At 40.8% G+C, this 26,116-nt stretch overlaps 1 protein-coding gene across 7 annotated transcripts in view; it reads left to right on the top strand.

The window, feature by feature from the left end:
• Positions 1-26,116, top strand: part of cacna1ba (calcium voltage-gated channel subunit alpha1 Ba) — a 598,950-nt gene that overhangs the window by 548,069 nt on the left and 24,765 nt on the right. For 5 of the 7 annotated variants that reach the window (XM_087998493.1, XM_087998495.1, XM_087998496.1 and 2 more), the window contains 3 exons: positions 8,889-8,985; positions 11,240-11,345; positions 24,532-24,639. In XM_087998493.1, the coding sequence (XP_087854619.1) occupies positions 8,889-8,985; positions 11,240-11,345; positions 24,532-24,639 (311 nt within the window). Of the gene's footprint in view, positions 1-8,365; positions 8,463-8,888; positions 8,986-11,239; positions 11,346-24,531; positions 24,640-26,116 lie in introns of all 7 variants that reach the window. The other 2 variants (XM_087998499.1, XM_087998494.1) reach the window with 1 other exon arrangement.

Genomic DNA, 26,116 nt, shown 5'->3' on the forward strand with positions numbered 1-26,116 from the left:
ACATTCCAGAAGGAGGTGTGTAACAGTCTCGTTCCCCCCCCCCCCCCCCGCAGCCACTTCGAGGGCAGTGTGCGGTGCGGCAGAGAGTCTGGGCGTGCATAAAGGATCTCACAGGCAGAGCCCTTCTCACCACCAGCCAATCCATGTCTTGGTGTTTGTTGGAAAGTTCTGGCGATGAAGCATTCTGCCAAATGACTTTGACAGTCTGCTCAGGGAACCGCTCGACAGGATCCGCCCTCTCCTTTTCCCGAAGGACACTACGTGCTGACCACTTCCTGATGGACTTGTGGTCAAAGGTGTTTTTCTTCATAAATTTCTCTATGAAGGACAAGTGATACGGAACGGTCCAACCACTTGGACCGTTCCGCGGCAGCGAGGCCAGGCCCATCCTTCACAACACCGGTGACAGGTAGAACCTCAGTACGTAGTGACACTTGGTGTTTGCGTACCGGGGATCCATGCACAGCTTGGTGCAGCCACACACAAAGGTGGCCATCAGGGTGAGGGTGGCATTTGGTGTTTCTTCCCCCGTTGCCCAGAGCTTTGTACATCGAGTCCCTTTGGACCCTGGCCATCTTTGATCTCCATATAAACTGTTAGATGGCCCGGGTGACTGCGGTGGCACAGGTCCTGGGAATAGACCAGACCTGTGCCACATATAACAACACTGACAGTGCCTCACACCTGATGACTAGGTTTTTACCCATGATGGAGAGCGACCGTAGCTCCTCACTTTCTTGATACGCTTCCCCCAAGGCTTGGTGCACGCCCCAGCACCCCCCCTACCAAATGCCCAGAACCTTCAGGTGGTCAGTCCTGACGGTGAAGTGGATCGAGGATTGGTCGGCCCAGTTCCTGAAGAGCATGGCCTCGCTCTTGCCTTGGTTGACCTTGGCCCCTGAGGCCCGTTCGAACTGGTCACATATGCACATGAGTCTGTGCACGGACAGCGGATCCGAGCAGAAAACGGCGACATCTTCCATGTACAGGAAGGCCTTAACCTGCAGGCCCCCGCTGCCAGGAATAGTCACCCCTCTCAGGCTCGCATCCTTCCTGATGGACTCGGCAAATGGCTCTATGCAGCACACAAACAAGGCAGGAGAGAGGGGGCAGCCCTGCCTGACTCCAGATCTGACTGGGAAGCTATCTGATTCCCACCCATTGATTGAGACTGCACTGACAATGTTGGTGTAGAGCAGTCTGATCCAATTGCAGATTCCCTCCCCAAAGCCCATTTTGGAGAGAACATCTCTCATATACCTGTGTGATATCCTGTCAAAGGCTTTCTCCTGTTCCAGGTTGATCAGGCAGCTGTCCAACCCTCTGTCCTGCACGTATGTGATTGTATCCCTGAGGGGTGCGAGACTCTCAGTGATCTTCCTGCCCGGCACAGCACAGGTTTGATCAGGTGGATCACTGATCCCAGAGCAGAGCCGACCTGGTTGGCGATGACCTTTGCCAAGATTTTGTAATCTTCATTTAATAGTGAGATTGGTCTCCAATTTATGATTTCCTCCCTCTCCCCCGTCCGCTTGTAGATGAGGGTGATGATGCCTTTCCTCATGGATTCACTCATGGTACCTGCCAGAAGCATACTGACATTCACCTCCAGCAGGTCCTGGCCAATCAAGTCCCACAGAGCAGAATACAGCTTGACTGGTAAGCCATCGCTTCGGGAGTTTTATTCTTATTGAAGGACTCAAGGGTCTTGGTCAGCCGTCCAGAGATAGCGGCTGGTCCAGCCTCTCTCGTGTTCTGTCATCTAGGACCTCCGTGATAGAGGGCAGGAACGACTGGGAGGCCGCGCTGTCGGTTGGCTTTGAGTCATACAGACTGGCATAGAAGGATTTGCTGATCCTCATGACGTCAGCCTGAGATGACTTTATTGAGCCATCTTCTTCCTTCAGGCTGCTGAGCACAGAGCTCTCTTCGTGCACCTTCTGGAAGAAGAAACGTGAGCACATCTTGTCCTGCTCCACGGAGCGGACCCTGGACCGGAAGATTATCTTGCAGGCCTCCGAGGCAAAGAGCGAGGCTTGCTGGCCCTTCACCTCCTTGAGGTCCTCCGTGACATCGATCCCCATTGTCTGCATAAGGAACAGGTTCTGCATACTTTCCTGGAGTTGGGACAGTTTTCCCCGCCTCTCTCTCGCCTCCTGAACACCTTTGAGGACGAAGAACCTCTTGATGTTCCCTTTTACTGTTTCCCACCAGTCCGCTGGGGACTCAGAGGGGTTTCACGGTTCTCCAACCTGCATAGTCCCTCTTGAGCTCCTCAATGTTTCCCAGGGTCAACAGCTTTGTGTTGAGCTTCCATGTTCCCTTACCAGTTCACTGCTCATCCTGTAGGTGACAGTCGGCCAGCAGGAGGCAGTGGTCAGAGAAGAACACCGGCTTGACGTCGGTGGATCTGACCAAGAGCGTTCGGGACACAAACAGGTAATCTATCCTTGAGCGGATAGACCCGTCTGTCCGTGACCAGGTGTATCTATGCAGCGCTCCGTCTGCAGGGGTGGTGAAGACGTCGTGCAGCTTGGTATCTTTGACCATTTCCATCAGGGCTCTGGACGTGGTGTCCAGTTTACTGTCCTCCCCGCCGGATCATCCATCTGCATCAATGGTACTGTTGAAGTCTCCAGAATGACCGGTCTGGCCGTAGCCAGTAACAGTGGGAGCTGCTGCAGGACAGCCAACCATTCACTCTTACCCACTGGGGCGTACACATTAATCAGTCTCAGGGGAGCATTCCTGTACATGATGTCAGCGACGAGGAGGTGCCCGCCCACCACCTCCTTAACCTCGGAGATGGTGAAGTTGCCTCCTCACAACAGGATACCCAGGCCAGAGGCGCAGCTATCGTTGCCCTCCGTCCAAACTGACGGCCCATGGGCTCATGAGCTTGACCATCTCCTGTAGCTGCTGAGGTGTGGTATCCCACACTCCTGCAGAAACAGGACATCGGCTTTAACGTTGGCTAGGAAGGCCAATTTTTAAACACATCGTGTAGCAGATTTAATGTTACACACATTAACACTGGCAATTTTTATCCCCACTTGAACAGTTTATGAGGTTACCAGTGTCCCTTTGCTGCTGGTCCAGCCTCTCTGGGGTAGCTATCTGCATTCCTGTGGTGAACACGAACTGCTGGACACTCGCAGGGCTGAGGTAGCTGTCCGGCTCCACGCAGCAGGCATTTCCCTGCTCTGGTGTCTTTGGGTCGGGACCAGGGTTTGCACAGTCCCGTTCTCTGTCTGACAGAGGGGCTGTCTGAGGATTGCTGTTCCCAGTTACCTGGAGCTGTGGGGCGGTGGGTACCACCTGGTTCTCACCGGTAGGAGGTGGTCTTTACCAGCCCCCTAAGAGGGTTCGTTGTTTCCTGTTTGGGTGGTGCTGCCCTCCTTCCTCCCCACGGCGCTCTGTCTCTTCCTCTGGTGACGACCGTCCTTATGCCCGTCCTCACCGTCGGAAGAACTGCCTGTAATCTCCTCATGCAGGTGTCGTTTCCCGCTTTGCTGGGTGGCTTTGGGGAGCCTGGCGAGGTTTCCTCTTCCTGGTTTTTACAGGAATCCACTCCTCTGCCTCCTTGGTTTGCTCCTCCTCCATTTCCTCCATCTGTCCTGTAGGAGCTTGAACTTGTCCATGCTGACCAGATATCTTAAATTAATCTAGTACCATTTGCCAGCATTTGGCCCATAACCCTTTGAACCCTCCCTACTTGTGCACCAAGCCTTTTGAGTGTTGTAATTGTACCAGCCTCCACCTCTTCCTCTGGCAGTTTGGTCCATACACGCACCACTCTCTGTGTGAAAAGTCTTTTTTATATCTTGCCCCTCTCACCTTAAACCTTTGCCCTCTAATTTTGAACTACCCTATTATAGGGAAAAAAGCTTGACTATTCATCCTATCCATGTCCCTCATGATTTTATAAATTTCTAACGTCATCTCTCAGCCTCCGATGCTCCAGGAAAAATACCCCCATGATAACTCACCTTGACTTCCTTTCCACTCATCACCAGCACTGACCCTGGTAGATGGACAGCCCTAACTGATGACTGACCAGAATCCTGAATGCTCTCTGTGCAGCTCCACAACTGACAATCCTTGAATCTCATTTCTCATTCCCTGGACTGTAGTGATAGTGAGCCTGACAGCTATTCCAGTGGATGATTGACCACGCCCAAACCCCGGACTGATAACAGACATGTCCTTTCCTGACTTTACCAAGATCAGGCTGGTGCAGTCCCCTTGACTTGACTGAGGACTACAATCTTCGACTTAATGACACTTAGCTTTTCAGTTGAGGTCCAAGCAGTGTGTTTGTTGCATAAGTTGCTGGCACGTGCTCTATTGAGATGGAAGCTACAGTCGCTCTCCATCGCGGGAAAAAACCTGGTCATCAGGTGTGAGACACTGTCATTGCTATTATACGTGGCACAGGTCTGGCCTATTCCCAGAACCTGTGCCGCTGCAGTCACCCGGGCCATCATCCAGTTGGACCGGGTCCGAAGGGACTCACTGTATAAAGATCTGGGCAACAGGGGAAAAAATACACCCAATGCCACCCTCACCCTGATGGCCACCTTTGTGTGTGGCTGCATCAAGCTGTGCGTGGATCCCCGGTACGCAAACACCAAGTGTCACTACGTACTGAGGTTCTACCTGTCACCGGTGTTGCGAAGGATGGGCCTGGCCTCGCTGCTGCGGAACGCTCCGAGTAGTTGGACCGTTCCGTATCACCTGTCCTTCATGGAGAAATTTATGAAGAAAAACACCTTTGACCACAAATCCATTAGGAAGTGGTCAGCACGTAGTGTCCTTGAGACCCTTCGGGAAAAGGAGAGGGCGGATCCTATCGAGCGGTTCCCTGAGCAGACTGTCAAAGCCATTTGGCAGAATGCCTCATTGCCAGAACTTTCCAACAAGCACCAAGACATGGCTTGGCTGGTGGTGAGAAGGGCTCCGCCTGTGAGATCCTTTATGCACGCCCGGACTCTCAGCCGCACCGCACACTGCCCTCGAAGCGGCTGCGGGGGGAGCGAGACTGTCACACATCTCCTTCTGGAATGTGCCTTTGCAGAGGAAGTCTGGAGAGGAATGCAGTGGTGTTTGTCGAGGTTCGTCCCGAGCAGCGCCGTGACGCGGGACTCCGTGCTGTACGGTCTGTTCCCCGGGATGCACACCGAGACGAACATCAACTGTGCCTGGAGGATCATCAACTCGGTGAAGGACGCTCTCTGGGAGGTCCGAAACCTGCTGATCTTCCAGCTGAAGGAGTTGACCCCGACTGAGTGTTGCAGACTGGCACATTCCATGGTCCAGGACTACGTGTTGAGGGACGCGCTGGAGCTTGGGGCAGCTGCCGCCAAGGCGCGGTGGGGAAAGACCACTGTGTAAAGTCTGCCTGCCTAACGAAGAACAGGGGGCCCATGCAGTCATTTGGGCTCTGCTGACGCCTCAGCTAATCATATGGGCATATGATTGAAAAATGTACAGACCTGTATAAAAATGATAAATTCTGATCTCTGTATGTACATGTTTACATATGTATGGCATGACCAACTGTACAGACCATCAAATTATTTTATGAATAAAGTATATTTTTGAAATATAAAAAAAATTGAGATTGACAGAGCAGTGAGTCATAAGCAACATGACCACCTCCCTTGACTGATGAGTATTGCCAACCAGGCCAAGCTGCCCAACTGACAGCAAGGCAGGACAGACAAAACTGTGAGCCTTCAAAGTACATCTGAAGGAGTAAAGCAAGGCAAGACAGAGATGCTGTTAACATCATAGTAGGTGCAAGAGTAGTGAGTGCATAGAGAGCAAGTGAGCAGCCCTGAAATGCATCCTGTTGAATCCATGAGATCGGTGCTTGGCCCAAAGTGCAAAGTGTATTTGTAGCAGAATTGTAATGAGTAGGGTAAGGGCACGCCAAAGTGAAGCATTGAAATGCAGAATGTACTGTCCACGGATAAGAGATATGATGCGGTTAGGTGGCTACATGTCGTATGCCAATGTGTGTGGATATGGGATGTGTATGATCACTGCTGTTTCACATCCTTGCATCCAATACAACACACCCTTACTCTGTATAGCTTAGAGCAAAAACAGCAAAATCTGAGTACCATAAGCTGTGACTGATTAAGTTGTGATTCTAAGTAAAAACAATGACTGCAGATGCTGGAAACCAGAGTCTAGATTAGTGTGGTGCTGGAAAAGCACAACAGTTCCGGCAGCATCCGAGGAGCAGTCATTGCATTTGAAAATAAGAGCATTGGCCAAAGAAAGGAACTATACTGACACATCTTGACTTTGATTACAAATGGATGGTAAATGGTGAAATGAGCTCACACTGTCTTCCAGTTGTAACTCTGAATGTGACAGTCCTGTTAAATCATCAGTCTCCCAACATATAAACAAGCAAAGATATAACTTTTGCTAGATTGTCCTTGCTAGCAATTGCCTCCAATGTAAATGTTTTCTCTAAACACATTGACAAAGCCTGTCTGATTAAAATATCATTCAAGTGTCTCATGAAAATACTTAGATATCTGTGCCTATTTTAAATTTTGATTTTGATTTTTTAAATTCTGGAGTGCCAGGTAGATAGGATAGTGAAGATAGTGTTTGGTTTGCTTTCCTTTATTGGTCAGAGTATTGAGTACAGGAGTTGGGAGGTCATGTTGTGGCTGTACAGGACATTGGTTAGGCCACTTTTGGAATATTGCGTGCAATTCTGGTCTCCATCCTATTGGAAGGATGTTATGAAACTTGAAAGGGTTCAGAAAAGATTTACATGGATGTTGCCAGGGTTGGAGGGTTTGAGCTACAGGAAGAGCCTGAAAGGGCTGAGGGGTGACTTTATAGAGGTTTATAAAATCATAAGATGTATGGATATGGTAAATAGACCAGGTCTTTTCCCTGGGGTGGGGGAGTTCAGAGCTGGAGGGCATAGGTTTAGGGTGAGAGGAGAAAGATATAAAAAGGACTTAAGGGGCAACTTTTTCACACAAAGCGTGGTGCAAGTATGGAATGATCTGTCAGAGGAAATGGTGGAAGCTGGTATAATTACAACATTTAAAAGGCAACTGGATGGGTACATGAATAGGAAGGGTTTAGAGCGATATGGGCCAAGTGCTGACAAATGGAAAAGAGTAGGATGTAAAAATGATGTGAAATATATGAGGGGGTCACATGTACTTATAGGAGTTAATATTCACACTGAATGTGAGGATGACCTGTCACTTCCTAACTCTCCATTTTGCAGATAACTTGGACAAGGCAAACAAAATGGTGGAACTACTAAAGATAAAATCTACATTTGGTGTATAATTATAAAAGCAGATAGCAATATATGTGAAGGATTTATTCAAGAATAACAAGCCCAATTAATTGAAAATTGAAATTTAAAAATACAGCATAGAATGTTCTTTTCAAAAGTTAACAATGTCAAAATTGACTAATTCATTCATTAATTCAAGCTGGAAGTTTGTGATTTTTCATTTTGTTTTTCTCATTTATTGTTAACTAACTATCAATCAGTTCATGTAACCCTGGACTAATATTTTGGACTGTGATGAAACTCAATTGTAACTATTGTGTGCCCATTTTGATTTAATATTGAATATGTTTAATGTTAAACCAATGCTGTCTAGATTTCACATTTAAAATATTTGCATTGTCATTGTGAATGTTGTTTTCATCATAGTCATTTCTCATTATTTTCTTAAGGATCAAGTGTATGTATAGCTTTCCTCATGAACTGTCTGGGGTTTTCAATCAATAATTACTTCATAAAGTTTTTTTTTCTATGAAAAAAAATTACCATGGAGTGAAGTGTCCAGATAAATACTTCAGTTCCAATTTGTTTGATGTCTGGCAAATGAAAGACTTTTCAGGGGTTGGTACTATTCACAGCTTCTCTCAGAAAAAAGCTTACAAATTGTATAGAGCTGGAGTTGCCACCCATGCAGTAATACAAATGTTGCATGCTTTTATTTTAAGTTTAAGAACTGTAACTCCTGCATGTTTGTGTAAACCATTTGGAAAAAAAAGACTCTAGCCCTAAAACATGAATGAGACCATTTAAAATTCTCAGGTTATGACTTAAATAAATTATTTCAAAATATATACTTACCTGTGCAAGAGCAGCCTAATGAGGAAGTAGCTTTTGTTTAATAGGTATTTATTTCTTAATGTCCCACTTGGAAATATTTTCTTTTTGTGTTCCAAAATCAATTATTTCTGCATGTACTGTGTTGTCCCTTTAGTTTGTGTGAACCAATCAATTCACTGATAAGTCTTGTTTCATATAAACTCAATTCTAATGCTCATTTTCTAACTTGTGAAATTCTTTTTCCAGTTACCGGATTCATTATAAGGATATGTACAAATTGTTGCGTATTATCTCACCACCTCTTGGCTTAGGAAAGAACTGCCCACATAGGTTGGCCTATAAGGTTTGAATTTAAACTGATAAGCAGAATATCCAAAAAACAAACTTGACTGCCTGCATCTGAGTAGGAATGATTGACTTGACCATCTCCTCCATTCAGTCCAATGTTTTAGCTTTTATGAGTTTGCTAGAGATTTCTTGGCATGCTGACTTGAAGTATGTTCTCCAACAGGAAGCCATTGTTTACACATCCCTTTTATCATGTGCTAAGCTGTCAATCATTCCTTATTGAAACAGGGATTAGGGAGTCTAGATTTCATTGCGAGAAGACACATTCCAATGCAAAGCCTGTATTTGCACTGGAAAATCTTACATTTCCATTTGGAATCTAATTAACCTGGATTTCTGTGTTTCTTTTTCTTTTTTTGTTTTTGTTCCCTTTTCTGTTTTGTGTTTTTGTCTTCGCTTTTGCTTCACTTCTTTTCCAAAGTGGGCGCATCACTTACAATGACATGTATGAGATGCTGAGACACATGTGTCCACCCTTAGGCCTGGGAAAGAAATGTCCTGCAAGAGTCGCCTACAAGGTAGCATATGAACCAAGCACACACAAAACAACTTTTGCGTGTCAAATCCAAATCTGTGTTTTCCTGTGCGTGCTGTTATATTTATGTAACTGTTGTTCATATTTTTCTATTTTCCATTCAGAAGTCAAATTGTCAGTCATATTTTTTGTCTGTCTGTGTTTTGTGAAATTAAAACATTTTTGTTTAGTCAATTAAGAATGATATTTCATAAAGTGTTCAATTACATTTTATAGAAACCTAAATAGGATTTTATTTTAATTTCTGTTGAATTTCAACAATAAACAAATACTTAATTAAGTGGAGGGATTTTTCCATGTCAAATTCTGTTGCTGATCTTGCATACCACTTTGAATTGCTGTCTTTTTAATGAACGCAAATAAATTACGCTGCATTTGCAGTATCTTGCAGCTATAGGAAAATATTTCAAATCACAGAAATTTGTTCACACAATGAGGCTAACAACAATAGGAGCACCTTCTCCATAACAACCATAATGGCTTCCAACAGAAGAGTGGAGAGCAGTGATCCAGAGCTTTCTAACATAAATACCAAATCACATGTTTCTTTTATATACGTTAAATTGAACAATACAAATAGGGTTGTGCAGATGATTTGTCTGTGTGTTAATTTTTGTGTCTGGTATCCAAAAATGTCCTGTCACAAGCCGTTCTTGTTTCATGTCTCACCTCAACTGTTCTTTCTTTGCATCTCCTTTGATTTTGTGAAGTCACACAGCCATTTAAAATTAATGTAACAATCTGTTTTGCTTATTTGTTTTTTAAAAAAATCAATACCACATCAACACATTGATTTCTGAAACACAGTTTTAGCAAAACCTGTGAAAGGGAATTAGTTGTGGAATGAATTAAATAGTGCATAAGAATGACACCGAGAAACAGTAAAATACAAAGAGTGGAGGCAAATAATCTTTATAAGATCATAGAATTACAGAAATTGAAATGTAATTAGAGACAGGCACAAAAAGAGAGACTTATTGCTTTTATTTTCTCCATAAGTGAAGCAACAAAAGAACAAAAATTTTAGATAAATCAACCATAAAGATCTTTCTTGATAATTGTGCATTACATATTCACTCATTACCATTGGCATTCAATTGTTTGTAAGTCCAGTAATTTATTTGCAGTCATAACAGCTACTAAGTATAACAGCACATGTTTAGTTTAGAACTTGTAGATGTGTGGTGGAACATTGTGATTGTATCTAGCCTGTACTATATACAGTGACAATATTCCATCTTTAACAATTTGTACTGAGTATTACATTGTTACAAAGATCTTTCTCTTTATTAACTTCTCTGTCCTCTTACTATTCGCAAAAAGAACTTTCTTTAAATCTTATTGTCTGGCAAAAACTCAAAATCTGCTTTTTTTTATTATTTTAAAATTCAATTGTAAATCTAAAGTTTGTTCTCTTTTCCTTCCGCAATTGTATATCATTCTGTCAGGTCTTCAAAAGTCTCTTCAGAACAGCAGAACAAATCCCTGTACAGTTCATGTGCCATCGCATTCTAGCATGTACTAAATTGCTCGTCTTTTAAATTGCATGCAAGTCTGCGCCTGTTTCAGCTCTATTGGGGAACTCTCCATCTGTCTGCTCATTGCTATGCATTTCTCTCTCTCTCTCTGTCGCTCACTTCTCTTGCTCTCGAATGGATTCACACTGACTCTATTTCAGTAAGTTGTTTGTTGCATTGTGTTGTATTAAGACTAAAGATGCTCAGTTAACTCATGGTTTGCTGATTCAAGCTGGTGTCATAGCATTGCAAGCTCTTGCTGGGTTTGCCAAAATTGTGAACCTGTCTTCTTTCAAGTGCTTTATTAGTTAATTCTTCTGCCCTCAGAAGATATTGGCTACTGATTTGTTGCTTGAAGTGTTTTTAAGTCGTATTTCCATTTGTCCAATTCAGGCAATTGAAAGATTAGATACAAGATGTGCAATGATTATGAGCAATCCTACTGAGGCCACAAAAAGATAAAGTTGAAGACCAAACCAAATCAGTTACCAAAACAATACGTTTTCTATATTTCCATTGTACAAAATAGAAAGGCAATCTCGTATTACTTTCCTAGCACTCTTTTAAAGAGAAGGTTGGTTCAGATTTGACACGTGTTGCATCAGCAGATGAAGAGGTAACATTGTTAAAGTGCAGCTTATCACACGCATTGTCTGTTAGCTATATTCAGTGCAGAAAACGCACTAATTCCCCCATGTCCTTATTGCTATTTGCTCACAGCGGCTTGTAAGAATGAACATGCCAATTGCTGAAGATGGCTCTGTGCATTTCACATCTACACTGATGGCATTGATTAGAACAGCCCTCGATATCAAGATTGCTGGAGGTGAGTGGACAGGCCATATCATCCTGCTGCGGGCAATATTGCATTGGTAGTAGAACTGAGATCATTGAATATGCACTGGAAGGATTGCGTCAAAATGTTTTAATTACAACATACATTTCCAAGCATACAACAAAACATGACCTAGTAGGGCAATTGTTATTCTGTTACAGTGCTTGATTTTGAAATGTTAGAATGCTCCTTACAAATCACAGAATTGTTGCAATGCACAAGGAGGCCATTTGGCCCATTATGTCTGCACCAGCCCTCCAAAAGAGTAATGATTCAGATTAAGCCTAACCTCCAAAAGTAAGTCTATCTGTGAATTGCCAGCACTGTGTAATTGTTTTGCTGTGTTACAGCACTGTCCCAATTGTCGCCATGCATTGAAAATATAAAAGACAAAGTGCTGTCAGCCTCTGTTGTAATTTTTTTCTTCCCCCGTGATTTAAACTGACAGCTTGGTACAACTTTTTACAACTTTTGAAAGTTGTAAAAGGAACTGTGCCTACTTTTCTCTGAATTTCATTTTAAAATGGAAAGAGGACATTGTTTTGCTCTGTTATTTTCAAGCACGGTAGCTTTAAGATTTTGTCTTGAAAATGACAGGTATTGAATGCTAGGCTGGATTTCAAAGTTGAAAATGGATCCAGCTCAGCAGATGATCCATTGATATAAAAGATGAAAATTTTGAGAGGCTTTAAAAATAGCATATGCCTTTGATATCATTTTCTTGTTGGTTATCTAAGTTAGGCATTTAACTGATAACAATTCCTTTTTGCACTGGAATAGTTTCATTTTCTTTTCCTGTATCAATGGAGATATGTTTCAATGCAGGATTTAATTGTTGGAGGTTTCACTTACTTTCCTCCAATGATTCTAAAATAATTCATCACTAATTAATAGCAGCCAAAATTGTTAAAGAATTTAAACACAAATCTTGAAGTCAGCTTTCTGGAATAAGAAAGTGTTGGAGCTGAGCAAGAAGACCATCAATAACAATACAGGCCATTGAGAGGAATCTTTAAATCCTAGAGGTGCAGGCTGGAGGTGGGAATGTGACTGAATTAAGCAAGGTGATGGTATTCCTGAACCCATCACCTTCCCTCTTCCATCCGAATTAAGTTCTGGGCAGGAAGGTGGAACTGGGGCCTTCCACTGCCAACTGAGGCTGTCAAGGGAACAATTAATGATTACTTAAGGACCGGTCTGCCTCCCCAACCCCATCGGCTCAGTTATCTCTGTATGAGATGGGATGGATAAACATTACCTTTCCTGGCTCATAAACCATTGCAGGCCAATTGGTGAGGAGCAGGAGAGGATAGGAACTATTCGAGGATGTCCCAATGAACTGATTGAGGGGCTGGACATAGGGCATGAGGGATTGTTTTGAGTCAGCTTCCCCCCTCCACCCCACTCTTTCAATTCCCTGAGTGCACTCTTTGTGATCTCCCCACATTCCCTCAATAAAGAAGTTTAGCTGACACCTTGGTCTTCACAATCTTAATGGTCCTTCCGACAACTGCTTCAGCCTTCTCCTTGGCATCGCCAGGTGCAAGAGCTGCCAGTCTATGGTCTACCAGCTGCTCTCACTGAACAGGACTTTAGCCTCCCAGGGATTTAATTTCAGAGAAAGGCTTACCCCTGCCCTTTCAACTCCGCAGTTAGAGGAAGGAATGGCAAGCCTTACACTGGTGGGTCAGCTTGGCTCTCTTTGCAACTAGTATGTGAGTTACTCAGTAAAAGTGCAAGCTTTTGTTCAATATGTGGGGAGCAGCAATATGTAAGTTTTGCAGTTTGCAAGTGAGATGGTCAACTTGTTATGCCTGAAGTTGTTAAAGGTGGAAAATAGGGAGGCGGCAGCAGAGGCTGAGAGTGTAGGAGTGAATGCAGATTATGTTGCAATGGTCGAAGAAAGCAGTGACGGAATGAAACAGAAAATATTGGGAATGCTCCACAGATCTGGCAGCAACTGGAGAAAAATAACATTCAAGTCAACGAGCTCTTATCAGAAATGGGTCAGTTTGAGATGTAACTGGTTTTAAGTAAATATAGAGGTGAAGAGTTAGGGAGCAGTAACAGTGGCAGTGTTCAAGTTTCATCAAATACGATGGCCTGTAATAGAGTGGAAGGCCTAGAGTAGAAGTTATTCCCTTTGGAGCATGTTTCCTCAGGGATTACTTAGAACATCTAATGGTTGGCATCTAGGTTCTGAGGTTGGTAGGCTGAAGGTCAGAGGACTGAAACTGAAATTGAAATTATTACAATTGGTTTGCCAAACTTATTGAAGGAAAGTTCAACACACCCTGGCTTTGATATTGGCTACACTTCTACACAGCATTGTGGATGTAAGCATTGAGCTTGTTGAATGAAAGGGAAGATAGTTTATGAAGCTAATTTGATTGATTCAAGGAGTTTCATACTGTTAATAGTGAAGTGTGCATATTCCTTTTTTTATATGACCTAAGTAAATAAATATAATTCTATATTTTCAATGAAGTTAAACATTTTATTCTTGCTGCAGTGGATGTCTGACCTAATGAAACGTTGGGCTTCTTGGTCAGCATTATAATATGGCAAGGCAATTGATGAATGTCATTCAGGAGGCAGTGACACAGAGAGAATGTCATCATGCTAGTAATCCAGAAGCTCAGGCTCATGTTCTGAGGGCATTGGTCCGAATCACACAGTGATATTTGAATTGAGTAAAAATGTGGAATTAAAAAGCTAGTTAACGGGCAACCATTGTTGTAAAAGGCCATCTGGTACATGAATGCACTTTATGGAAGGAAATTGACCATCTTTCCCTGGTCTGGCATCCATTGGCTGAGAAACCCATGGCAACGGACAATTAGAGATGGACAATAAATACTAGCCTAGCTAGCAACATCCACATCCCATGAATAAATGAGTAAAGGAAAATTACACAGGCTGTCTTATAAAAGTCAGCTTGTACCTTTCCACTTTAAGTGCTGTTGTCACATGCAAGATAGCATCCGTACCTCTGGGCCGAAGTTCTGGGCTCAAGTTCCAAAATGTGTCATAATAGGTGTGAACAGGTTGATTAAAAATACTTGCAACTTCCACGTATCCAAGAGTTTGGATATCCAAAGGATATTAGGTTGCCTAAGTAGGTCTAATAATCTGGTGAAGTTTATGAAGCAGATTAGGGCCTGGAAATGTGGCTTTTAATCACTGCCAGGAACCCATGCTTATATATTTGTAAATAATTAAGTCACAACACTTTTGGTTTAGTGATATCAGTTGGCAAGCATTTAAGTAGGGGAGACTAAAACATGGAGTTAGGGAAAAATGTGCAAACCAAGTGAAGCAATCATTTGAATTTGTCAATAAAATTAAGCTTCTACAATACCAGCTGCAATCTGCAATCATTAATGTAAATCTTATTACTGACATCTTCACTGATCTTTCTCCCTTTGTTCATACTACAATGGCCTAGCAGTGCTCACTACATGAACTTCCTGATGTTTATAAATTACTCCCTTCAGTTGACGCAGGCTAAAGCACCAGCTGCATGTTAACTTTGTTAGGATCTATTGCTGTAACTTGCAGGTCACAACACATCCAACTTTGATCAGTTATTCAAGGCACATTGTTCTCCATTGACAAACTTAATGTAAGTTTAAAAGCATGGCTTTCTGCAATAAGGTTAAAATTGCTAAATTCAAGTTTTCTCCTATATTGCATTACTTATACTTACTAGTTTTATTTATCAGTCTCTTGAATTTTGAGCAAGCATATAGCTTTAGATGAATATCAATAGATGTATATATTTTTCATTAAAGTTAGTGAAGGGATGAAAATTTCGACCAGGATTCTGAAAAAAAATGAATTGGAACTTCCTTTTTCCAACTCAGAATGTACTTGTGTTTCTATGCTTATAATGAGACAATGTATAATTCTGAAAGGAGGAATTGTGAGAATCACATCAGGAAATGTTCCGAAAGTTCTTCAATTCAGCCACACTGAAAATCTTTATTCCAAGTAAAAACATAACTTTCCATTAGAAAACAATAATATATACTGCAGTCAACTTGGGTCAGTAATACGAAAATGATAATTATATAGTAATTAGCAACTAGTGATGGTAACTGAATAATAGAAATGGCAATAATCAAAATCTCAAAACTTCTGACAAGATAAATTTATGAGAACTCTTTTCCAAATTTGCAAATTTTTAATGGTTTGTTTTCTTTTACCAGAGAATATAGATCTCTCATGTCTTCTTTTGACATCCAATTGTATTTTGCAAATTATAAGACAAGCTATTTAATTATAATTGCTTGTCTTGTATTCTGGCCGCAAAACATTTTTGAGTTTGAGATGGCAGGGTGATATTGTCAAAAGTTAAAATATAACACTTGAATTTTCTTAATTTTCAAGTTGACAGTTTGTTGCATGATGATGTTCCCTAAAAGAACCAAGCAATATGGTTCTGAATTGACAGTACATAGCAGAGTGAATGGGTCTGGAATTGGCCGTTACTTCTCTGCTTTTGACTCATGCAGGAGCCAGCTTTACTTATCCTGTGTGGGTGGAGTAGCCATTGACATCTGCTGCTGTGGAATATAGATTTGAAAACTGATGCCTGTGTACAGACTCAACATGGCCTGGTCACCTTGTATCACAAAGAGTGATCAAATCAGATCTCTGAAGTTGCTGTTTAAGTGAAAGCTGATCTGCTAGAAACCAGAAAAATCTGTTTACTCTCCAATGGTATGTTCTGCTGTCTCCTCAGTTTAAAATGTCTAGAGGAGAACAAAATGCCACAAGTATGATTAATAGAACTTAAAGAAAAAACAGTTTTAACCCTTTTGTAGAATGTTTTCAGAAGATCATTTGAAATATTTCAAAGTTACTTAGTTTGCATAATATTTTACTTTATGCCACATTCCATCTTTGTGCAAAAATGACTTGAGTTTTTTGATATGAGGCAATCGTGACATTTTTAATCATGTACTTAAATTGAATCCATTATTTGGAAGGGTCATTGCTGATATTCATGACCTAACAAACATTGAATCATATAAGGGTGTCAATAAATGATGAAGGCATTGATATAACATGCAATGTCAACAGGTAAAGTTTAATCCTGTTTCAATTCTGTCATTGCAAACAGAATTAAATATCAAGTGTAGTATATTAAGGGTATCTGATTCAAAATTGCCCAGTTTGCACCACCACCAAAGATTAATTATTTGAATCAAAATATTAAACTAGAATCTTGTTGAAAAGCACTGAAGATTATAGGGTGAAGGGGTCAATTGCTAGGGGACATAGATTCAAGGTGTGGTGAGGTGGAGGGAGGTGGCAGGATATTTGAAAGAGATGAGCCAAATCTTTCACACAAAGGGTGATGTGTGCCTGAGACCCACTGCCAGAGGAGGTGGTGGAAGCAAAATCAAGAGCAACATTCAAGAAGCACCTGGATGAATACATGAATAGGTAGGGAATGGAGTGCTACAGATCCTGTAAGTGAAGACACTTTTAGGATGGAAGAGCAAAATGTGTCAGTGCAGGCTTGGAGGGCTGAAGGGCCTGTCCCCATGCTGTATTGTTCTTTGTTGTTTAGACAGCACTTCTTTGTATGGGCAAATGTGATTCATCACATCTTAAATCTTTTGTCAATTTCAAAGTGACTGAAGGTACAGGTGACATTATGTTGAATTTTTACTTTTATTCCATTAATATCAAGAAATGTATAACGAACCCAGAAAGTCAGTTTTAATATCTTTCTACTTCAGAAATTGTATAAAAAGTGGCTTGTGTATATTTTCTTAAAAAAAATTTCTCGAATTGTTGACTTGCATTTGTGATTTTGCATTTGTGTGTTTCAGTAAAGCCTGCAATTATTCTCTGTAAAAGCTTTCCCCTCAACTTTCATTTTTTTAAAAAATTGAATCTTCTAAAACTAACTTATTAGCAACAATTTTAATTTTAGATTTTCAAAATCACACTATTTATCTGATTCATTGAGGCTATTACACCAAAATGGCTTTTTAATATTCATTCAATGGACTTCCAATTCATCCTGCCTCTCAATTGAATCACTGCCCAGCCAACGCATTTTCTTTTTCAACATGTTTTGATGTCTAGCCAGACAGTCCAGAATACTCCACAATATGATTGAGGAAGATTCAGTAAAACTACTTGTACTTGGATGGAAATTATGTTGACAATATAATTGGAGTAATATGTAAAATATAACTTTTCTCTCGCTGACTTTGCAGTAGAAGCATTAATGTCCTCATGGTTAAAGGAAAGGTAATGACCCACTGATACAAAAGTTGTCTGTAGGCGGATGCACCAAACATAATTTTTAGATATTTTAGATTTTTAGATTTAGATTTAATTGTCATGTGTACTCAAGTACAGGAGTTGAGTAAAAAAGTGTATGGTGTTGCCACACATGGCACCATCTTAAGTTCAAAGGTACCTGGGTACAAAAAGGGTAGGTATAAATTAGTAAGAGAAATTACCTTAATTAAGCATTACCTTCGTAGAATAAGTAAAAAAAAGAAATAAAGGAATAATTAATAACAAATTCCTTCTTGATTTAAACTAAAAAAAACTAAGTTAAAAGTCCAGCAGTCTTAATGTTCTGTCAATTGATCTCACAGTAGTTTCACAAAAGAGACACCCTCACTGATTCAAAAACAGAAAGGAAAGGCATACTGACTACACTCAATGGGTTAAAACAGTGTAGAACTTCGAGACAATATGGAACATCCGTTAGGGATTAGAAATTCACTGACTTAAAACACAAAGCTTATTGTTATCACCATAGTTTTGAGAAAAGAGCATTTTCCAAATGATTGCCATCATTTAAAACATTCATGAGTCAATAGTTGATGAAGGATAATACCCGCTATGAAGAATTTAAGTTTGAGATGGAATGACTTAAGTTTTATCCAAAAGAAATCTATTGGCATTATATAACACCTTCCATGATCTCGGAGTATAAAGAAAGCTTAATGAGTTTTCTCATGCTTCCTTCCGAAACTTGTCTCATTACCTATGCGCCACATCTCCATGGCAGTCTGCTCGTCATATTCTCCACTTTGTTACACGCAGAAGTACTGGCTGCTGCTGGGACCTCCCAGGATTCCTGGTAGAGAGCCATCTTTAAAGCCGAGCTGTGCACCCAGTCAGGTGCTAGCAGTCCACAGCTGCCCAGCACAATTCATTTTAATTGACCAGGACGTGTTGGACAGAGGATAATTGGTACCCGCTTTGTCGATAGGAACCTGGAGGTCCCATTGGACAGTGGGTGCGTGCATGGAACGTGCCCTGAGATGTTGAAGCCTGCTGGAAGTCCAGTGCTGGAGTTGTCAGTTACAGCTCTGACTAAAACCAGGAACTACAATGGTGAAAACCTGAAACAAAACCAAAAACAGAAACTAACTGCTGGAGCAACTCAGTAGGTCTGGCACTGGTCTTAGAAACGTTCACTCTGCTTTCGCTCCACAGATGCTTCCAGGCCTACTGAGTTGCTCCAGCAATTTTTGTTTCTTCTTACTGCTCTGACATCCATGTTTGAGAATTGGCACTGTCTGTATTCTATCCAGCAGGAGAGAAAACAGGAAACTAGATATCAGTGAGGTACAATGAATTAATAATGAGGCTTCCCACTGCCTTCTAGTGAGAATCACTTCTTGACCATCAACACTTTGTTGGAAGTTTGGATATTTTGCTCTTGATGGTGGGAAGCTTCTTGCTCACGACCTTCTGTTTAGGAGCTGAGCACATTCTGCCCTCTGTCTTTCATGTTAAACAGATTCATTAGATATGGCATTTGCACATTAAACTTGGATTAAAATAGTACATACTCATGCTATCTTCCTTCGATCCCTCTTTACCAGAGTGATCTGAAAATGCACATCATTCTGAGACTTCCTAATTTCCCTGACCATTGCATTTGATCATTCAGCTCAGCTTTTCCTATGATTAACAGATAAAAGCAATATCTTCCTTCAGTGGCATTTGGAAGTTTTCCAGTCTTAGTTTTTGTTCTGTCCATACTTTATTTGTGCAACTTGCATTAAGTTTACAAGAACTTATGATCCAAATCCAAATACAATCTTAATGTCTGCCCTCATATGTCAAAATGAATGGCTCTTGCAATGCATTTATAGATATTTCTTTGCAAATTAATAACGGTGATATCAGGTCCCTCATGTTGGCATGATACCCTGGAGAGATGGGAATGATTTACACTTCACATGATTGTAAATGATGCATTAATAATCATGCAAATGACAAGAAAAATGGGTTATGCAGTTCCAACAAAATGCCAACTTTCATTCTCTTTTTGTCCTAGGGCACATTTCTTTCTGTATTTCTTTCTCCTCAATTGATTTAAAGCCATTTTGTGTTAACCAGTACTGCCGTACTCACCCAGCCTGTACACTAACGTCACCTATTCCAATCCCACTTCCTGGAAATGCTCAGGAATGTGAAATGCTGAGAGATGTTTGTTTTCCTTGGTTATGCAATTTATAAATCAGTCACTTATTCAACATTTTAGGACTGGAGGAGAATTACAGTGACACTATACTTCTTCTCAAAGATGATGTAATCCACAGCAGATTGCTTCAGAAAAAGCCTGGAACCTGTTACATTCTCGAAACCTTTATTGAAATACATGTTTTAATACATATAGATTTGTAGCAGTCAGTCTTGAGTACCCTGCATTTAAATATTGAGGCTAAAATGGTGAGATCATATAACCAAAATGTGATCACTATATAAACTTTTTTTGGACATTTAAATAAGCTGGCATAAGAAAATCTAAGAAGCTCACTTATAACAATTTACGTGGAAAAATTAAGACTATAATTTTAACAGGTAGCCTTCAGTGCTACTGCTCAAATGGGGATAACTCACCCAAAGTGGTCTTTTCTTCTTGTTCTTCAATGAGAAATGCTGGACATAGCACTACATTTACGATCTTTGGCAACAGAGTTTTTTGTAACTTGTTTAAGGGATGTTAGCATTGCTGGCAAGGACAGCATTTATTCCCCACCACAAGTTACAATGATGTATGACTTGGAAAAGTTGTAGCCAACAGTATTCCTAAACAGCTATTGCATTTGATTCTCTCGGTGATGGAGGGCACTGGTTTGCAATATGCTCACTAAGGAGTCCTGATAAGTTGCTCCAGTGCTGCAGTAATTGTGCCAGAGAGAGTGTGGATATTCTGTAATAGATGTGATGCTACACTAATGGGCTTCTTTGTTCTGGATTGTGTTCATCTTCTTGAGTGTTGTTGGAGCTGCACTCATCCAGGCAATTGGAAAATATTCCATACACTCCTGACTTGTACATTATAAATGGTGGACAACTTTGGTAAGTCAGGTGGTGAATTGCTCGCTAAAAAATTCCCAGCATCTGACCTGCCCTTTCAGCCACAGTAATTATGCTGTTGCATCAGTTACATTTTTGCTCATTAAGTTTCCCCAGATGTTAATGGTAGGATGTTCAATGACCCGAAATGTAACTGAACCAACAAGGTAAATAATGTAGCCGCAAGAGCAGTGACAATAATACTATTGAATGTCAAAAAGTGATTGTTAAGTTGTCTTTTCTTGCAGATAGTCATTGTCTGGCACTTAGAATTATACTTGCTAATTATCACTCCAAGTCTGAATATCCCTGAAGAAGGGCTTATGCCCGAAACGTCGATTCTTCTGCTCCTCGGATGCTGCCTGGCCTGCTGTGTTTTTCCAGCACCACATTTTTCAACTCTGGTCTCCAGCATCTGTAGTCCTCACTTTCTCCTAGTTGATCTTAACCTACTGCAAATCCTCTTGCAAGGATGCCTACCTTGAAGAAGCTCTCCTCCACCCTCTACAAGGATCTCAGTGAGTCCCTCTCTCACTGCACCCCCCAGGTCATCTCCTCTGCCCTAAAGCTCTTCAGCCATGTCCTGAAACAGACTCATTACCACAGTCACATCTCCTTCCTCAGCACCTGCCTACGGAACCGACTGACCGATTCCTGAAGAAGGGCTTATGCCCGAAACGTCAATTCTCCTGCTCCTCGGATGCTGCCTGGCTTGCTGTGTTTTTCCAGCACCACATTTTTCAACTCTGGTCTCTAGCATCTGCAGTCCTCACTTTCTCCTGAGTATCATCCAGGCCTTGCTGCACTTGGGAATACACTGCTTTAGTATCTCATAGGATACAATGAGGGCTGAACATTGTGCAATCATCAACAACATACACAGGTCATTCATGAAACAGCTGAAGGTATTTGCATGCAGCCATTACCCAAAGAAGCACCCTCTGTGATACCCTGCAGCTGAGATATTTGGTTTCTATCAGCCACACGATTTCCTTTTTGTATAACTCTAGCCAATGTAGATTTCAATTGACCTCATTGTTGATGATACACTCTGTCAAATATTGTCTTGATGTCAAGGGCAGTCACTTTCACCTCATCTCTGAAATTGATATGTTCATTCCATGTTTGAATCAAAGTTGTAATGAGGTCGAGACCAGTGAGCAAACTATTGCTGAGTAAGTGCACTGTTGATGATATGTTCCATGGCTTTGCTGAGGATGGAGATTGATCGTATGATAATTGGTGGGTTTGGATTGGCCCTCTCTATTGCCAGGTCCTACCTGGCCAATTTTTCATGTTGGTGCATACATGCCTGTGTTGTAGCTATACTGGAACAGATTGGCTAGGGGGAAGGCTAGTTGTAGTGTGCAAGTCTTGAGCACTGCAGCCAAGGTGTTGCGTCACTTTTTAAAGGCTCCATTGAACAGACCACAAGGAATTCTGTAAAGGGGGAAGCTACCTGAAGACAACATATAATAATTTAGTCTTTGAGAAAGAAAAACAATTTTGCATTTGGTTATTCAATAAATTGAACTACACATCTCTAGTAATATAGTGTGTGTTAAAACATTGAGATCAACTAATTTAGTTTTCTTCTGATAAACTATTCAATATCTCTTATAATGCCACAATATAGTACTTAATTAGAAATACAGTATCATCTGAATTTCTTCCAGGGAGAAAACACAATTTCCAACAAAAGCCAAAGCACAACGAAATTGTCTCTTCATTATTTTTTTACAGAATATGCTATCTTAAAAAAAAATTCTCACCATGGAAATGAGATTTTGGTATAGAATATAACTGAAGAAAATGAAATTAAGGTGGCCAAACACTAAGCAATGCAAATCAACAAACTTAGAGTTTGAAACGGAAGGTGAAATAGCTTCTGTGCAGACAGCTGAATGAGACAGAAAGTATATTGGAGACATTGGGATTGACTCATAGATGTTTACAGCATCGAAGGAGACCATTTGGCCCATCACAGCCATGTAGTCAACAAAGATCTGACTACACTAATCCCATTTTTCACTTTTGGCCAATAGCTCTGGAAACAATGGCAACACAAGTGAATATCAAAGTATGCTTATATATTAAAAGAATGTCTGACTAAACCACCCTCTCAGGCAGTGAGTTCCAGACTTCCATCACAGGGCTGATTTTCGGCTTTCTTAGAAAATGACTATAGTTCCATAATAAGTAGAAGTGTCAACCTGCTTGAAGGTGAGAAATGGCTATCCACTGGAGATATCTGATTCCTTTATGATTGAGTTGGGACTATATATCTGAACAAAATATTCAATATTTTGAAATGAAGCTGTGGAGTGTTTGTACACATTCAAAGAGACCAATTTCTTTGCCAGCTGGGGAGGGTGCAAGAATTATCTATTTTCCAACAGTCAGTGGAAGCAACCTGTCTGAAATGCATATTTGTGCTGAAATCTAAAGGCTGTAAAGAATGTTGTGATATATCTTGGAAAACATCCACATCCAGTGTTGAGGTATATCTTGGCAAATGTCATCAGCATCATCAGGAGATGAAAGAAGTTGGGAGCCACAGAATATAGGGAATAGAAGAGGCCATGCTGTCTATCATATGTGTGCTATCTCTTTCAAAGAAATAATCAAATGGTCCCACATCCTTTCTTCTTCACTCTGCAATTTTTTTTCTTTATTGAGTATATATCTGAATCTCTCTTGAAAGTTTTGATAGAATCTGCCTAACCACATTTTCAGATAGTGCATTCTGGTTCATGTTTGGAGAAAATAATGTTCAAAATTGAACATTATGAGTAATGGGTCCCTTGTGGTGCAGTGGCGGTGTCCCTACCTCTGATTGAGGATACCTCAGTTCTACTGAATGTGGAAATTTATAATAACATCTCTGATCAGGGTTATATGGAAACATGTTGAGCTATGTCAGTTCCTTTAGTTGTAAATGAACAAATGATAACCGAGAATTGGATTAACAAAAGTCCAACAGATAGTTTTTGGTTCTTCCCTGTTCACGTAAATGTGTAGCTGTTTTTTTAACTGCTTCAGAGAGAAGGATATATATACACTTTGTTTGAATAGTTCCATTTATTTGCAAACCTTTCCTGTTAGAACCCAGCCTTCCTTATTTTACTCATTTTCAGCAACATGAGTTCTTCTTTAAGCTAAAACTTATATCAAGATGTGTAATGAAAATTCTGTAAGACATCTCAAATAATGCTTTTGGTATATTGTAAATACTATTAAACCCAACTGTCCTGTAAAATAGCCTAAGGAACCAGTTGGAATGTGGTTGGATATCTTACATCTATTCATTGAGGTGTTTTCACACTGTCTGTGAAGAGAGTGAATCTGACCCTGCTGACCATTTGCAGGGAATAAAGTTACTAATGAGGCACATATGCTGTTTCACTATCTTCCATCACTCTTTCAACATTTTCCTGTTTTTTCCCTTCTCTGCATTTGCTCTTATCATGGGCATTCTTATATTGTGAAGCAGTCCCTTTGATTCCAGAGGCTATCTGCACATCTTACCTGCCCTTACTTCTAAGTTAAGTATGTAGAGTCATAATTTATCTCCTATTGAACAACAAGTCTGAAGGATTGTTTTTGTAATGCATTGTCAAGATGGATGCCTAGTGAATGGACAACATATTGCTTCACAGTGTTAATCTCAAGGGCTTAGGTCTTTCCATTTAGCCTTGCACACATGGTGAACAGAAATACAGCTGCTGTCTGTCTAGAAGTAGATCACAATGGGTACAGAACAATAATTTTTATGTACACTGGAGCAGGGGCAGAGTCTGACTGTGCTTGTCTTCTCCCATAGGAGGTTCATACCAACAACAATGTGATGCTGAGCTTCGGAAGGAATTAACTGCTGTTTGGCCAAATCTATCTCAAAAGGTTTTGGATATACTAGTGCCTCCACATCGACGTGAGTACTCTTCCTCAGTTAGAAAAGTTGGGTTTTGCCTGAAAAATATGAAATGGCATCAGTTGTGTTTAGTGAGGCAATATTGTCTTGATTTCAATGGATAAAATGACTGAATCCAAACAAATAAGCCAAGGTACCTGACAACTGCTTAAATTCAAGCATTGGTTGGTTAGTTTATTATGGAAAACTTAAGCGAAGAGCCTTGCCTTATGTTGTAGTGTTTTGTAAAGCAAGCATTTGTAAATGTATTTATGTTACAGCAGTCCACATTTTGAACTTTAGAAACAGGTTAGAAACATTTGAGACTCCTTAAAAAAAGTGCAATCGAGAAAGTTGGTAATTGAGAAATTAAATGAAATGGTGTAATGTTGTTCATTCTGCAGTGAATTATTTTAATGATTTGGTACTTGCAGTTAATAAGCCTGATTTGTTATTGATTGAAGAGCTGGATATGGCTACTGAGACAGGATCAGAATGGCACTACATGGCCAATTGCAATATGTAATCCAGCAGAAGCAAGTTAGAAGGAGCAAATTAGTGCAGATGCTGGAATCTGTACTGAAAGCAAAAATGCTGGAAATCACAGCAGGTCAGGCAGCATCCATGGACAGAGATTAAGCTAATGTTTTGAGTCTTCATCAGAGCTGACGTGAAGTGTGGAGGGGTCAGCATTTGTGCAAGTTAGAAGAAGCATGCATGCAGAAATATGTGTGATCGAGAATTGTAGTCTGCATGGTTAAATAAGCCTGTGTGAGATTTTCAAGTAAACTAAATCCAAGCTGCTTAACCCATGTTACTTACTGATAACACAGGAAAATACAACAGTCAGTTGGTAAAAGCACCACCCAGTGCTTGACTAAACTATCTTAGACTAAGAATCCTAATGCTATGCAGATATATTCTCACCAACCTGTTCGGGGATGTTATGACACACCACAGGAGCAGGTGGGACTTGAACCTGGGCCTCCTGGCTTAGCCGTACATAAATAGCATCAGTTGAATAGCTTCTTAGATAGTTTTTAATTGCCGTTTTTAGGAACTTTTTATAGATCTGGAGCAGGTGGGACATGACCCAGGCCCTCTGGCTCAGAGGTAGGGACACTACCATTGTGCCACAAAACCATTTGAATAGCTTTTCTGAGGAAGGCTGTCAATCCAGAACGTTAACTCTGATTTCGCTCCACAAATGCTGCCTGACCTCCTGAGCTTTTCCAGTAATTTCTGTTTTACTTTCTGATATACAGCATCTGCCATTCTTTTGGATTTTAGTTTGAATAGCTTCTTATCTGTTTCTTTTTTGTTACATTCAGATATGCTCTTATTGAACATTTTTCCCATCATTAGATCATATGTACTATTTGTTTCATCCATAAACAATCACCAATAAATCATCCATGTTTTCCAGTTGATTTGCTTACACGGAAAGCCTGTTAAGAACAATGCAGACCATCAAAGGTGAGGGACAGAAATCAAAATG

This window comes from Chiloscyllium plagiosum, unplaced genomic scaffold (genome assembly GCF_037043375.1).
Source record: "Chiloscyllium plagiosum isolate Xiang-an unplaced genomic scaffold, Cpla_swu_hap1 HiC_scaffold_21, whole genome shotgun sequence".
NCBI lineage: Eukaryota > Metazoa > Chordata > Chondrichthyes > Orectolobiformes > Hemiscylliidae > Chiloscyllium > Chiloscyllium plagiosum.